Source organism: Heterodontus francisci, chromosome 8 (assembly GCF_036365525.1).
Source record: "Heterodontus francisci isolate sHetFra1 chromosome 8, sHetFra1.hap1, whole genome shotgun sequence".
Classification (NCBI taxonomy): Eukaryota; Metazoa; Chordata; class Chondrichthyes; order Heterodontiformes; family Heterodontidae; genus Heterodontus; species Heterodontus francisci.
In genome coordinates, this window is record NC_090378.1 from 87,832,593 (window position 1) to 87,845,491 (window position 12,899).

The 12,899-nt window shown below is 41.3% G+C and overlaps 1 protein-coding gene across 47 annotated transcripts in view; it reads right to left on the reverse strand.

Annotated features, from left to right (window-relative positions):
* ptprc (protein tyrosine phosphatase receptor type C) overlaps positions 1 to 12,899 on the reverse strand; it is a 210,050-nt gene that overhangs the window by 164,948 nt on the left and 32,203 nt on the right. For 38 of the 47 annotated variants that reach the window (XM_068037685.1, XM_068037684.1, XM_068037682.1 and 35 more), the window contains exons 1-2: positions 2,329 to 2,436; positions 2,102 to 2,219 (exon numbers count right to left, since the gene is read on the reverse strand). In XM_068037685.1, the coding sequence (XP_067893786.1) occupies positions 2,102 to 2,174 (73 nt within the window). In that variant the 5' untranslated portion in view covers positions 2,175 to 2,219; positions 2,329 to 2,436. Of the gene's footprint in view, positions 1 to 2,101; positions 2,220 to 2,306; positions 2,437 to 2,691; positions 2,785 to 10,263; positions 10,277 to 12,899 lie in introns of those variants that run through there. The other 9 variants (XM_068037691.1, XM_068037690.1, XM_068037689.1 and 6 more) reach the window with 5 other exon arrangements.

The window sequence follows — 12,899 nt, forward strand, 5'->3', positions numbered from 1 at the left end:
AATGCACAAAATGGCGTAACACAGAAATATTTTACTTGTGAAATTGCTTCCGCTATTTAAAGTGCAAGTTATTTATCATGCAAAGTTATTAATGTTATTTTATATGGAAATTAGTTTAAAAAATCTATTTCATAGCAGTACGATCTTAAGTACACCCAGCAACAATGTTGGCTCTGCTCAATGGAAGTTTCCCTCCCTCAATATCCTCTCCATGTGACCTCCTCCTCTGCCTTCAAAACCCTCCTAAAATTTCTTCCCTTTAGCCACACTTCTACCCCCACATGTCTGCTTCCCTCTATTCTCCATCTTTTCTAATGTCCACCACTCTGTAAAGCATACATAGATGTTTCTGTCCATGAAAATCACAATAGAAATACAGGTAGTCCTAACATTTGACCAAGTGGTCCTCATCATGGGCAAAGAAATACTGGCACTAATGATCAGATTAAAAGGTTAAGTGCACATGGGCCCACAGAATATAGATTTTTTTTGCAACTTTCTGCATTCATTGGCTGTAAAGCATTTTGGGGAGTTGGGAGGTAATGAGAAGTGTTATATCAATGCAGGTCTTTCTTCTTTCTCTCAGTTGTTAGGAAATGTCAGTTTAAAAAGAATCAATTTAGCTCCCCAATAGATGATAATTTGTGCAGCAAAATATTTTTTGATCCACTACCTGCATTTAACATCTCTGTTGATAACAGATATCCATTTGTTAGCATTTTCAGTGTTACACCAGCTTCTTCCTTTTGCAAAGTTCAGAAATGTACAATTCTGAGACATACTTCATACTCTTAACTGAAACCAATGTACTGTATGTTTAAATACATTGTGAAGCACTGAATGGAGAGTATATTTCAAATACAAAGCACCCTGTTACGAGTAATAACCACCCTGAAAAATCCCCAATACAGAAGGTGTAATTCAAAGAAGATAGCTGTTTACCAGAACAATTAAACCGCGATAAGGAAAGTGGCAGATAACATCAGAAGCAAACAACAGAACAAAACAAATCCTTTCAAATTTTCTACAAGTAGTGCAAATTCTGCATCTGTCCATAAAGTTTGTTTTTTCGATGGCATCCTTCCACCCGAATTAAGGTAACGCCATTTCCCTTTGAATTGTAAGTGAAAATGCATTCCCCTTTAATGAAAATTTTGGTTCAGTCTTGAACATTTTGTCAATTAAGTGTGAAATAATAAATATCACTCCGCACAGTTAGAGAGCAGATACGGATTAAAGCTTCCAAAAAGATGCACATCAAAAATTTAGATTCAACATGGTTACTGCAAAAAAACTATGAATGCAAAAATTACCAGACCCAGTGCCATCCTTTTTAAATAAAGAAACCAGTTAACACAAAATTGACTAACGAATCCAATAAAACCTAAATGTATTAATTCCACTACCACAACTATCATGTAAAATGTAATAATAATCTGAATAAAATCCAAAACACAATGCCTTACATATTTCTTTTCATGCCTACTTTATCCACAGCGATTTAAGTCTCCAATATATCCAAAAAAACCTTTCATTGATTAATGAACTTTAAAAGTCAGGTTTTTATTAAATGTGAAAGGTGCCTAAATATCCAATAGAACCTTTCATCCAAGGATGCAATTTATGGTCATCTTAGGCATTTATTACCTCATATATATCTCAACAAAGTGTTCTAGCTATATTCTAACAAGGTGCAAATTATCATGTAGTAAAAAAATCATCTCATTCTAAGCCATTGAGAGAATAGGGAAACTGATGATTTGATAAAAGAGGATGCTTCTCCCCCAACAGTCATATTATTTCTATAAAGTGAATATTTTTCTAACCACCAGGAAATTTCACAGAAATTTCTTGCGATTATTCTGTTTTATGTACTTGTCACATTACACATCTAACATTTCCGTTAATTAATCGGTCTAAGGTACCGTTCAGTGGTTCTACTTTAAAAGAAATAAACTGTAAAGCGAAATATTCCGCCTATGGATTGGCCACCGTTCTAACCATTCATTTTTGACATTTATCAATATAAAATCCAAACCACTTGAAATCTTTTGTGCTAAACATATATATTTCAGAGAATGAAACACAAGTTTTCTTTTACCTTGGGCGTCAACAGTTGCACCCAATAGTGCAGCGGCAAGAGCCAAGTATTTCAGCCAGGAAAACTTGCTCATGTTTTAATTCTGCTGGTGATCGGCAGTAGTTAAACACCATGCGTCCTGTCGAGAAACAATACAGCTATTATTTGGGGGGGTGGAGAAAATAAATAATAAAAGTTGATAATTCCCTCTAAAGTTCAAACTAACGCGTCTTAAGGAGGGCGCATACGTTTGCCTTGCTTGATGTTCGATGAGTGCAACTTCCTCCAACTTTAGCAAAACCCTAAACCACTTGTCCTGATATACAAGTGATGTAAGTTACAGCGTCTCATCGCTCTCTCTATAGGTTCTCAGCAATGTCTTCAGGAAGTCACTGGCTTGAACAAAACTGAATTGCGTAGAAACTTCCCCAAACAATTAATACTGCAAAGCCAGGCAGCTATTTGTGTTACGAATATATGTACATATATACTTTAAATATGCATTTATATCTTGATTTTTAACGGTGGAATGAGGCTGAGAACAGGCGAGGGCTAAAAGTTTACTGTGAACCATATCTTAATTTAGTCTGCATAGAACAACTTTCAATCACCTAGAAGAAGGAGAGCAGGTTTCTTCATCTATTTTAGGTACGAACACTTGTCAAAAGTAGATGCAACCTTGCTGTTGTTATATACTCAGGTACTCTGGCAAACAGCAAAATATTTGGGCCACCCTCCCCCCCCCCCCAACAACATAACTCCAATGACGTCAAATCAGAATCGTCAATCTTATGTTTCAGGCCGGAAATGTAATTATTCAGTCAACTGGAAAATATGGCAACCCAAAGACAAGTTGTGTCACTATTAATAACTGCACAAAAAAGCTGCGGTGCCCAGAACGAGGCCTTTCAGAAGAATGCTGCTGCTGATGGAGTGTTCACATGGCTGTACAGTCATGCAAATATAGCTTGATCGTTCATCTAATATTAACCGGATTTCAGAATATTTACATATACTTCATCCCTGGGGATCAAACGTAAAATGTCATGCAACCCAAGAGTTAAACATTAGCTTCTAAACATGTTCCAACACTTTTAATCATATCACTTGTGGTTTCCAGAAACTGAGAAATAAAACACGAAGTGATTATTAACAGTGTAGCCACATGTGCAGTTTACATTTTCTATTTGTTTGGAGCACATGGAAAACAATGCACTCCCTTAAGATTAAAAAATAGCCTTTACTGAATACCAAATGGTAGGACATTGCTGACTGTAATCAGAGTTTACAGGTCAATAAATTAGAGTGGAATTTACCTTTTCCTCAGATTTAGAAAAAGACAATTCTCTTGGCACTTTTCTCCCCCATCGGGGAAGGGACCACTACCCTTATGGCCTCCCCAAAACATGAATCTGCTCTATACTACGGTTGATCTTTAATGCCCCAAAGTAGTCTAACGGCTCAGTTACAAAAACAAATGTTACTCAAGAAGGAGGTTCAACACCACTTCCTTCTCAGGGCAGCATTACAGGGGTAACAAAGCAAAACTTGAGTCACATGCTTTGGTTGGGTGAGGCAAATGATCCAGGCTCCTGTATCAACAGCAAGTACTTGGCATCTCTAAGTAATAAAACATCCCAAGGTGCTTTACATGAGCATTATTAAACAAAATATGACATTGAACCATGTAAGGAGATATTAAAGCAAAAGCTTGATCAAAGAGCTAAGTTTTACAGAGTATCTTAAAGAAGAAAGCAAGGTAGAGAGGTGGAGAGGTTTAGAGAGAGAATTCCAGAGCTCAGGGCCCGGGCAACTGAAGGCATAGGTAGGAAGGGGCGAGGGATTTGAAAACCAGGATGAGAATGTTAAAAATTGAGGCATTGCTTAACTGGGATTCAATGTCAGTCAGTGAGCATAGGGGTGATGGGTAAATGGGACTTGGTACAAGTTAGGACACGGGCAGTAGAGTTTTGGATGATGTCATGTTTATGGAGTGTAGAATGTGGGAGGCTAACCAGGCATGTATTACAATAGTCCAGAGGTAACAAAAGCATGGATGAGGGTTTCAGCAGATGAGCTGAGGCAGGGGCAGAGATGGAGTCATTGTCAAATTATCAATGGACATAGATTGCCAAGTTGGCCATCATTGCAGTGAGAAGAAACTATTTTGGGTACTTGTTTGGTCATTGCTATCATTGGGTCAACTGGGTGGAAATTCAGCATTACTTTTAATAGTTGCCAAACCAAACTAGTCAGAAACCTGATCAGTTTTTGTTTCTCCAATATGGATAACATACTTCTTCCTTGTAGGGATGTATTCCACTTACCCAAGTCCAGAGAGATTCTACTAGTCTTTTGCCATAGCTCTTCCAGGAGAGAGGTAGAAACTTCACAGAATTTCAGGGGCCATATATACAGATTATAGGATCATAGGAAATAGGAGCAGGATTAGGCCATTTGGCCCATCAAGCCTGCTCCATATTCAAACAGATCATGGCTGATCATCTACCTCTACGCCATTTTTTCCCACTATCCCTATATCCCTTGATGTCGTGAGTATTCAAAATCTATCGATTTTTGTCTTGAACATGCTCAATGATTGAGCTTCCACAACCTTCTGGGGTAGAGAATTCCACAGATTCACCACCCTTTAAGTAAAGAAATTCCTCCTCATCTCAGTCTTAACTGGCCTGCCCCTTATTCTGAGACTGTGTCCCCTTGTTCTAGACTCACCAGCCAGAGGAAACATCCTACGCACATCCACCCTGTAACACCCTGTAAGAATTTTGTAAGTTTCAATTAGATCACTTCAAAACTAAAACCAAATTAATCAACACATAGCACTGATGCACTTCCTGTTAATGGTCCAACCAGGACAACCTTACCCATTAAGGCATTCGTTTACAGGGTCTTCTGCAACTGAATAGGAAGAATACCAGCCCCCTCATGGCAAGTCTACTCCTCTAGTTTCCATTCATCCACCAGGCCCTGCAACACAGTGCACCTTCCTGGCACAGATGTTAGATTTCCAAGTCTGACCAAATGGTTTGTTTTGGTTCCTAAATTGTCACTGCTAACTGTGTCATTTAGACCTACATTGACCCAAAGTGACCCCACTTACCTCCCTCCTCCAAGAAAAGATAGTCAGTAGTCAGACAGGCAGCAGTAAATAGGGGTTCCTCACAAGTGACATGATGGTCAGCATAACTCAGCACAAACTTTCCACAATTCCCCAGATCATACCATGACACACACCACACCACATTGAATGGTGATTCCACCAGTTTGAGGTGCAGACCTGCATTGCTCTTTGTCTCTCTAAGGCATCCTAAGCTACATAAAGTTGAAAGAATCTTGGAGAAGACATTGATATGCTTGGCTTGCAACTGACAAAGACCTAAGAGTATATTGAAAATATGACATGTATTTTATATAAATGCTCACATTGTCTTTTACCATAGTGCCTATATTACGAAAGCACTTTTACCATACGTCAACATGACTGCTGAGGTGTCCAGTGCTTGCCTGAATGATTTCTTCTCTATGCCATAGTGAAAGTAAAATGATAAAACTAAATACTAGGGCAGCACAGTGGCGCAGTGGTAGGGCAGCACAGTGGTTAGCACCGCAGCCTCACAGCTCCAGCGACCTGGGTTCGATTCTGGGTACTGCCTGTGTGGAGTTTGCAAGTTCTCCCTGTGACCGCGTGGGTTTCCGCCTGGTGCTCCGGTTTCCGCCCACAGCCAAAGACTTGCAGGTTGATAGGTAAATTGGCCATTGTAAATTGCCCCTAGTGTAGGTAGGAGAATGGTGGGGATGTGGTAGGAATATGGGATTAATGTAGGATTAGTATAAATGGGTGGTTGATGGTCAGCACAGACTTGGTGGGCCAAAGGGCCTGTTTCAGTGCTGTATCAATAAATACCAATTCACAAACTAGTTTCTTGGCAATCTTTAAACATTTAATTTTAATTTTCCTCCCTCTTCCTTTTGCATCTGCACTTAGACTGAGTGTCTTTCATATTTAAGACAGATCAGCAGAACATTTACTTTGACCTTTAGGCTCAATACACTTTATCTTCTTGTCAATCAGCTTCCAGCATGGCAACTTTGACAATACTTTCCAACCCACTTCAAGGATATACAAGAATTTTGGTCTATGCTTGAGGCAGTGTGAAGGCATGGCTGAATACTGCTACTTGAATACTGCTGACAATATCTTGCTGGGCTGATGTGAAGCTTTCAGTGAACTAAAATCAGGCCCAAGATCACAAGAAGTACAAAAAGAAAATAGAAAGACTTGCATTCATAGAGCACATTATCACAACCCGCAAGCATTTTAAAGTGAAATGTAAAATTAATTATTTTATGTAAGGAAATGTACCTGTCCCATGTGCTTACTGTACAGACAAATAACTCTTTTTATCTTAAGCATGTTTGGAACAGCAATGAGGAAATCTGTTAATCTGTTTTTGGTTAAGGAAGATGTGTTGGGCAGTGCATCATGAAAACAGTTCCCTGGGATCTGTAACATTCACCTGTAACAGGCAGAATTAGAGGCTCTGCTCCACGAGATTGATTCCTGGGGTGAAGGCGTTCTCTTATGAGGAAAGGTTGAGCAGGTTGGGCCGATACTCATTGGAATTTAGAAGAATGAGAGGGGATCTTATTGAAACATATAAAATTCTGAGGGGACTTGACTGGGTAGATTCAGAGACGATGGGCTGGATTTTCATAATGGAGACGGCAAACAGGAACCGGGTCTTGTTTTGGGTCTGAAACTTGTCTCTTTTGGGAAACTGATTCAGATTGCAATTTTCAAATGCATATTCCCTTAATTAGTATGGAGACGGGTTTCCCGTCCTCTTAGAGCCAGTGGTATTGAAAATGGCAGTAGGTCAGATCGAATGTGGTGCTCACATTGATTCCTATGGCAGCCACCACTGAAGCTGCTGGTTGTCCTGAGGGAGAGATCTGGCTTCCACAGCACCAGAGGGATGCAAGATGTCACAGGGGAGTAGCAGACCTGGCACTAGAGAAGACCCTCCTTTGCATTGACGCCAACCTGGTTCTAATGCTGGAGGCCATGAGGGAGAGGAGGAAAGTCCTTTTCCCAGAGGGTGGCTGAAGGAGGCCACCTCGTCATGCAGCAGGGGTACCTCTCTGTTCACTGTTATCCCCCTCCGCCCCCTCTTCAACCTGCTCTCCCCCCGATGAGCTGTCTCCTTCCAGGGCCTCACTGTTTTCAAGGTCCACACCTCTCTGGAGGACCATGTTATGGAGAGCACAACAGACAACCACAATGACCGAGACCCTTGCAGGAGGGTATTGGAGGGCGCCACCAGACCAATGCAGACACTGGAATCGCATCTTCAGAAACCCAACGGCCTGCTCAATGGGTGGCCTGCTGAGCATGTGGCATTGGTTGTTTAGCTTCTGTGCCTCCAACTGGGGCTCCCATAGAGGGGTCAGTAGCCATCTCTTTAAGAGATTTCCCTTGTTCCCTTGGATCCATGGGGGATGAAGTGCAGTATTGAGGCAGCCTGGACTGCTGGAGGATGAAGGAGTCATGGCAGCTGCCAGGAAAGTGATCACATACATAAAGGAAGCTCTTGTTGTGGTCACAGACCAGTTGGACATTGTAGGAGTGGAAGCCCTTCCTGTTGATGGATCTCACTTACCGCTCACTGGGCGCCTTGATGGCCACATGGGCAGAATCGATGATGCCCTGCACCTGGATGAATCTAGCAATAGAAGCTGAACCCAATGCCCTCTGTGCCTGCACAGGCCCATCTGTGTCAAAGTGGATGTAGACCCTGCCCTCCTGAAAATGGCATCCATGACCTTCCTGATGGCCTGATGAGCTTCCAATTGCTAGATGCCACCTAGGTCCACAGCTGATCCCTGGAACGACCCGATTGCATAGATATTTAGGGTGACAGAGACCTTGACGGCTGCAGGTAGGGAACTGTCATGGGGACAGTGAGGCCTCAGGTCATACAAACATACGAATCAGGAGTAGGCCACTCAGCCTCTCGAGCCTGCTCCGCCATTCAATAAGACCTTGGCTAATCTGATTGTAACCTCAACTCCACATTCCCGCCTACCCCCGATAACCTTTCACCTCCTTGCTTATCAAGAATCTATCTACTTCTACCTGAAAAATATTCAAAGACTCTGCTTCTACCGCCTTTTGTGGAAGAGTGTTCCAAAGACTCACGACCCTCTGAGAGAAAAAAATCTATCCTCATCTCTGTCTTAAATGGGTGACATCTTATTTTTAAACAGTGACCCCTAGTTTTATATTCTCCCACAAGGGGAAACATCCTTTCCACATCCACCCCATCAAGACCCCTCAGGATCCTATATGTTTCAATCAAGTTGCCTCTTACTATTCTAAACTCCAGCGGATGCAAGCCTAGCCTGTCCAATCTTTCCTCATAAACCAACCCGCCCATTCCAGGTATTAGTCTAGTAAACCTTCTCTGAACTGCTTCCAATGCATTTACATCCTTCTTTAAATAAGGAGACCAATACTGTACACAGTACTCTAAATGAGGTCTCATCAATGCCCTGTATAGATGAAGCATAAACTCCCTACTTTTGTATTCAATTTCTCTCACAATAAACAATAACATTCTATTGACTTTCCTAATTACATGCTGTACCTGCAAACTAACCTTTTGTGATTCATGCACTAGGACACCCAGATCCCTCTGCATCTCAGAGCTCTGCAATCTCTCACCATTTAGATAATATGCTTCTTTTTTAGTCTTCCTGCCAAAATGGACAATTTCACATTTTCCCACATTATACTCCATTTTCCAGGTCTTTGCTCACTCACTTAACCTGTCTATATCCCTTTGTAGCCCCCTTATGTCCTCTTCACAACTTACTTTCCTACAAATCTTTGTTTCATCAGTAAATTTGGCAAACATACCTTCAGTCCTTTCATCCAAGTCATTTATATAAATTGTAAAAAGTTGAGGCCCCAGCAGCAAACAGGACCGAGACCATCTGTCTGCATTTGCAAGTAGCTGACTCTTGGGTGGTAAACCTGATGTCTTGGGTAGCACCTTCCTACCTTTGCAGCCACCTGCAGTGCTCCTCTGGCCTCCTGCTTTCCAGAAGGTTGCATCTGCCACAGCTCATCCTGGCTGCTCTGTCCAATGTCAAAGTCGTCTGTTCCCATCTGAACTCCCTCAGTTGGGCTTTGTGCCTTCTCCTGCCAACCCCTGGTGCCCAAGTGATGCCAGTGGCCTCACATCCTCCCCTGATCCCTGCCACTCGCCATTGAGAAAAGCAAGTCTTACAGCTGCATTAATAGCTACACTGTGGCACTTTTGAAGCAGCTGAGCTTTTTTTTTGCATCTCTGCCTTATCTTAATTAGCCCTTCCCGTAGCCCTCATGGCTATTTGTCGTGTTCACCATATGGCGTTCTCCATGTTCCCAGCCTTTGAAAATTGGAAACTGCTGCTGACAAGCCTGTTGATGAACTCTTCAATGAGCTCAACAAGCTTAATTGGAGGCGTATGCCCAACCCATTCTCTCCCTCCTGGCATCCCTTTAAAAATAGCTTCACGTTCCAGAGGTGGTGGGTCCCAGTGCCGACCTCCGAGAACACGATCTTTAAATCATGCTCACCTCTGTAACTGCACACAACGGGCTTTTAAAATCTGGCCCAATATTTCCCCTCGTGCGGAATCTAGAACTAGGAGATATAGTTTCACAATAAAGGATCGTCCATTTAAGACGGAGATGACGAGGGATTTCGTCTCTCAGAAGGTCGTGAATCTTTGGAATTCTCCAATGCAGGGAGCAGTGGAGGCTGAGACATTGAATGCATTCAAGGCTGAGAGAGAGACAGATTTTTGAACTATAGGGAAGTCAAGGGTTATGGAGTACAGGCAGGAAGGTGGAATTGAGGTCAAGATCAGATGACCTGTGATTGTACTGAATGGCAGAGCAGGCTCAAGTGGCCATATGGCCTACTCCTGTTCCTACTTCTTATGTTCTTAACAGCTCAACAATAGTGTAGCACATCCAACAATGGATGCAGATCTCCCTCAGCATCATCAACCCAGATTAGATCCTTAAACTCTGTAGTATCGTCTGAGTCACAACCTCGATTTACGGGCAAGATTACTACCAAATGATCCAAACTGACACAGTAGAGGCATCAGTTTGCCTTGCTACCACCCTGTATACATCTAAAAACAAGACAGCGATGGCACTGAAAACAGAATGGCTGACGTGCTGCTGATTGTCTGCTCATTCAGATTTTTGGCTGGAACAAATGACCTAATGAATATCTGCTAAATCAGGGTCAGATGAAGTAGTCAGTACCTCCATGCCAACATTACTTCCTCCTTTGCCTATATTTTTACCACCAGTTCCTAATGCTGACCTTCACACAATAGGCAGAATAAGTCAGGAAGCAGTCATTTCCAACAATATTTAAAGGAAGCCTCAACTGCTCTCAGGTAAAACATTGGAACACTTTGGGAGACAATTATTGTTTGTTTTACATTGAAATGTACCAAGTAGCAAAAAGACACAAAGTAATGGCAGTGTCTGCAGACTGTTCTGACCTGTTAGGGGCATCTAGTAACTTGCATTTTTTTTTAATGATTTGTCTATCTGCCAACTACCCTCTGGAAAAAGAGGGAAGGAGGAAGAAGAGGACCTCCTGCATGCTGTTGATTTAGTCAATGAACATCTACATCACTGCACCTGAGAATCCAGGGCCCCGTCGAAGCTATTCTGTCTGCTTCTTTAGAATATCTGCTATCCATTGTGGAAAAACGTGCCTCCCATTTAGGTGCTGCAGACTGCCTTTAGATAGCTGTTGTCATGCCAGATTCCCCTTCACACCCCTCCAGCTGAATTAGTGAGTTGCCTACAGTGCTGGAAACTCACCAATTGCATTTAAATTGGGTCCAGCCATAAAATGTTCCCCTCTGCCGGCACCTTTGGGCAGGCGGAGTACACACCCCTCTCCCCTAGTTTACACAAAATATCAAAATCACCCGCAGCAGCTATTTTACAGAGAAATGTTTTGATTATTTGCTGTTAGAATATGGGTGATAGTAGCAAGGAAGCTTTTATTATCCATTCCCTAGATGCTCTGAGTTTAACAGTAATAGTCCAGTGAATAAGGTCCATGCAAATAGTGGTAAAAAAATAAAATTAAAGGCTCTTTATCTGAATGCACAAAGCATTCACAGAAATCATAGAATTCATAACAAGATAGACAAACTCGCAGCACAAATAGACATAAATGGGTTTGATATAATCACCATTGAAAAGCTATGGTTGCAAGGCAACCAAGGTTGAGAAATAAATACTTCCAGTTACACAACATTTCAAAAATACAGACAGAATGGAAGAGGAGGAGGAGTAGCCCTGATAATAAAGGATGACATAAGAACATTAGTAAGAAAGGACCTTGGCTCAGAAGATCAGGAAGTAGTATCAGTATAGGAATAACAAACATCAGAAAATGTTGGTGGAAGTAATTTATAGGCCCCTATCAGTAGTTATACTAATAAACAAGAAATTATAGGAGCTGATAACAAAGGCAATGTAATAATCATAGGGAATTTTAATCTTCATATAGACTGGACAAACCAAATTGGCAAAGGTAGTCTGGAAGATGAGTATGTAGAATGGTTTCACAACAGCTTCCTAAAATAACACATTGTGGAACCAACTAGGGATAAAGCTACTCTAAATGTAATTTTGTGTAATTGAAGCAGGGTTAATTAGTAATTTCATAGTAAAGCTCCTCTGGGGAAAGTGATCATAATAAAAATGAACTCCATATTAAGTTTGACAGCAACATATTTAAGTCCAAAATAAGAATCTTAAACTTAAATAAACAGACAGTTTTTTGATCCAAAAGGGAGTCAATGGTTATGAGGGGCAGACAGGAAAGCAGAGTTAAGGCCACAATCAGATCAGCCATGATCTTATTGAATGGTGTAGCAGGCTAAAGGGGCCGAATGGCCTACACCTGCTCCTATTTCTTTTGATCTTATGATCTTATGACCAAAGACAATGAAATAGGTATGAGGAGAGAACGGGTTAAGCTTGAATGACTAAATAGACTAAAAGGTATGTTGGTGAATGAACAGTGGGAAACATTTAAAGAAACGTTTCAAAATTTTCAACAAAAACTTATTCCATTAAAAAAAACTCAATGAGATAGATCTATCCGTGACTTACTAGGGAAGTTAAAGATAGTATTAGATTAAAAGAAGAGGCTTATAATGTTTCAAAGAATAGTAGTAAGCCGGAGGATTGGAAGAGTTTTAGAAACCAGCAAAAGGCAATCAAAAAGTTGATAAGAAGGAAAAGAAAATGGAAAATGAGAGTAAACTAACCAAGAATATAAAAATGGATTGTAAGAGCTTTTACAAGTATATAAATTAAGCATTGGGCCCTTAGAGGCAGAGGCAGAAGAAATTACGAATATACGAACATACATAGGAACATACGAATTAGGAGCAGAAGTAGGCCATTCAGCCCCTCTAGCCTGCTCCACCATTCAATAAGATCAAGGCTGATCTGTTTGTGTCTCAAATTCTACACTCCCATCTACTCCTGATGACCTTCAATTCCCTTGCCTAACAAGAATCTATCTAGTCCCGCCTTAAAAATATTCAATGACCCCGCATCCACCACCTTCTGAGGCAGAGAGTTCCAAAGTCGCACAAGCCTTGGAGAAAAAATTTCCCATCATCTCTGCCCGAAAAGGGCGACCCCTAATTTTAAAGCAGTGCCTCCTAGTTCTGGATCCCCCCACAAGAGGAAATA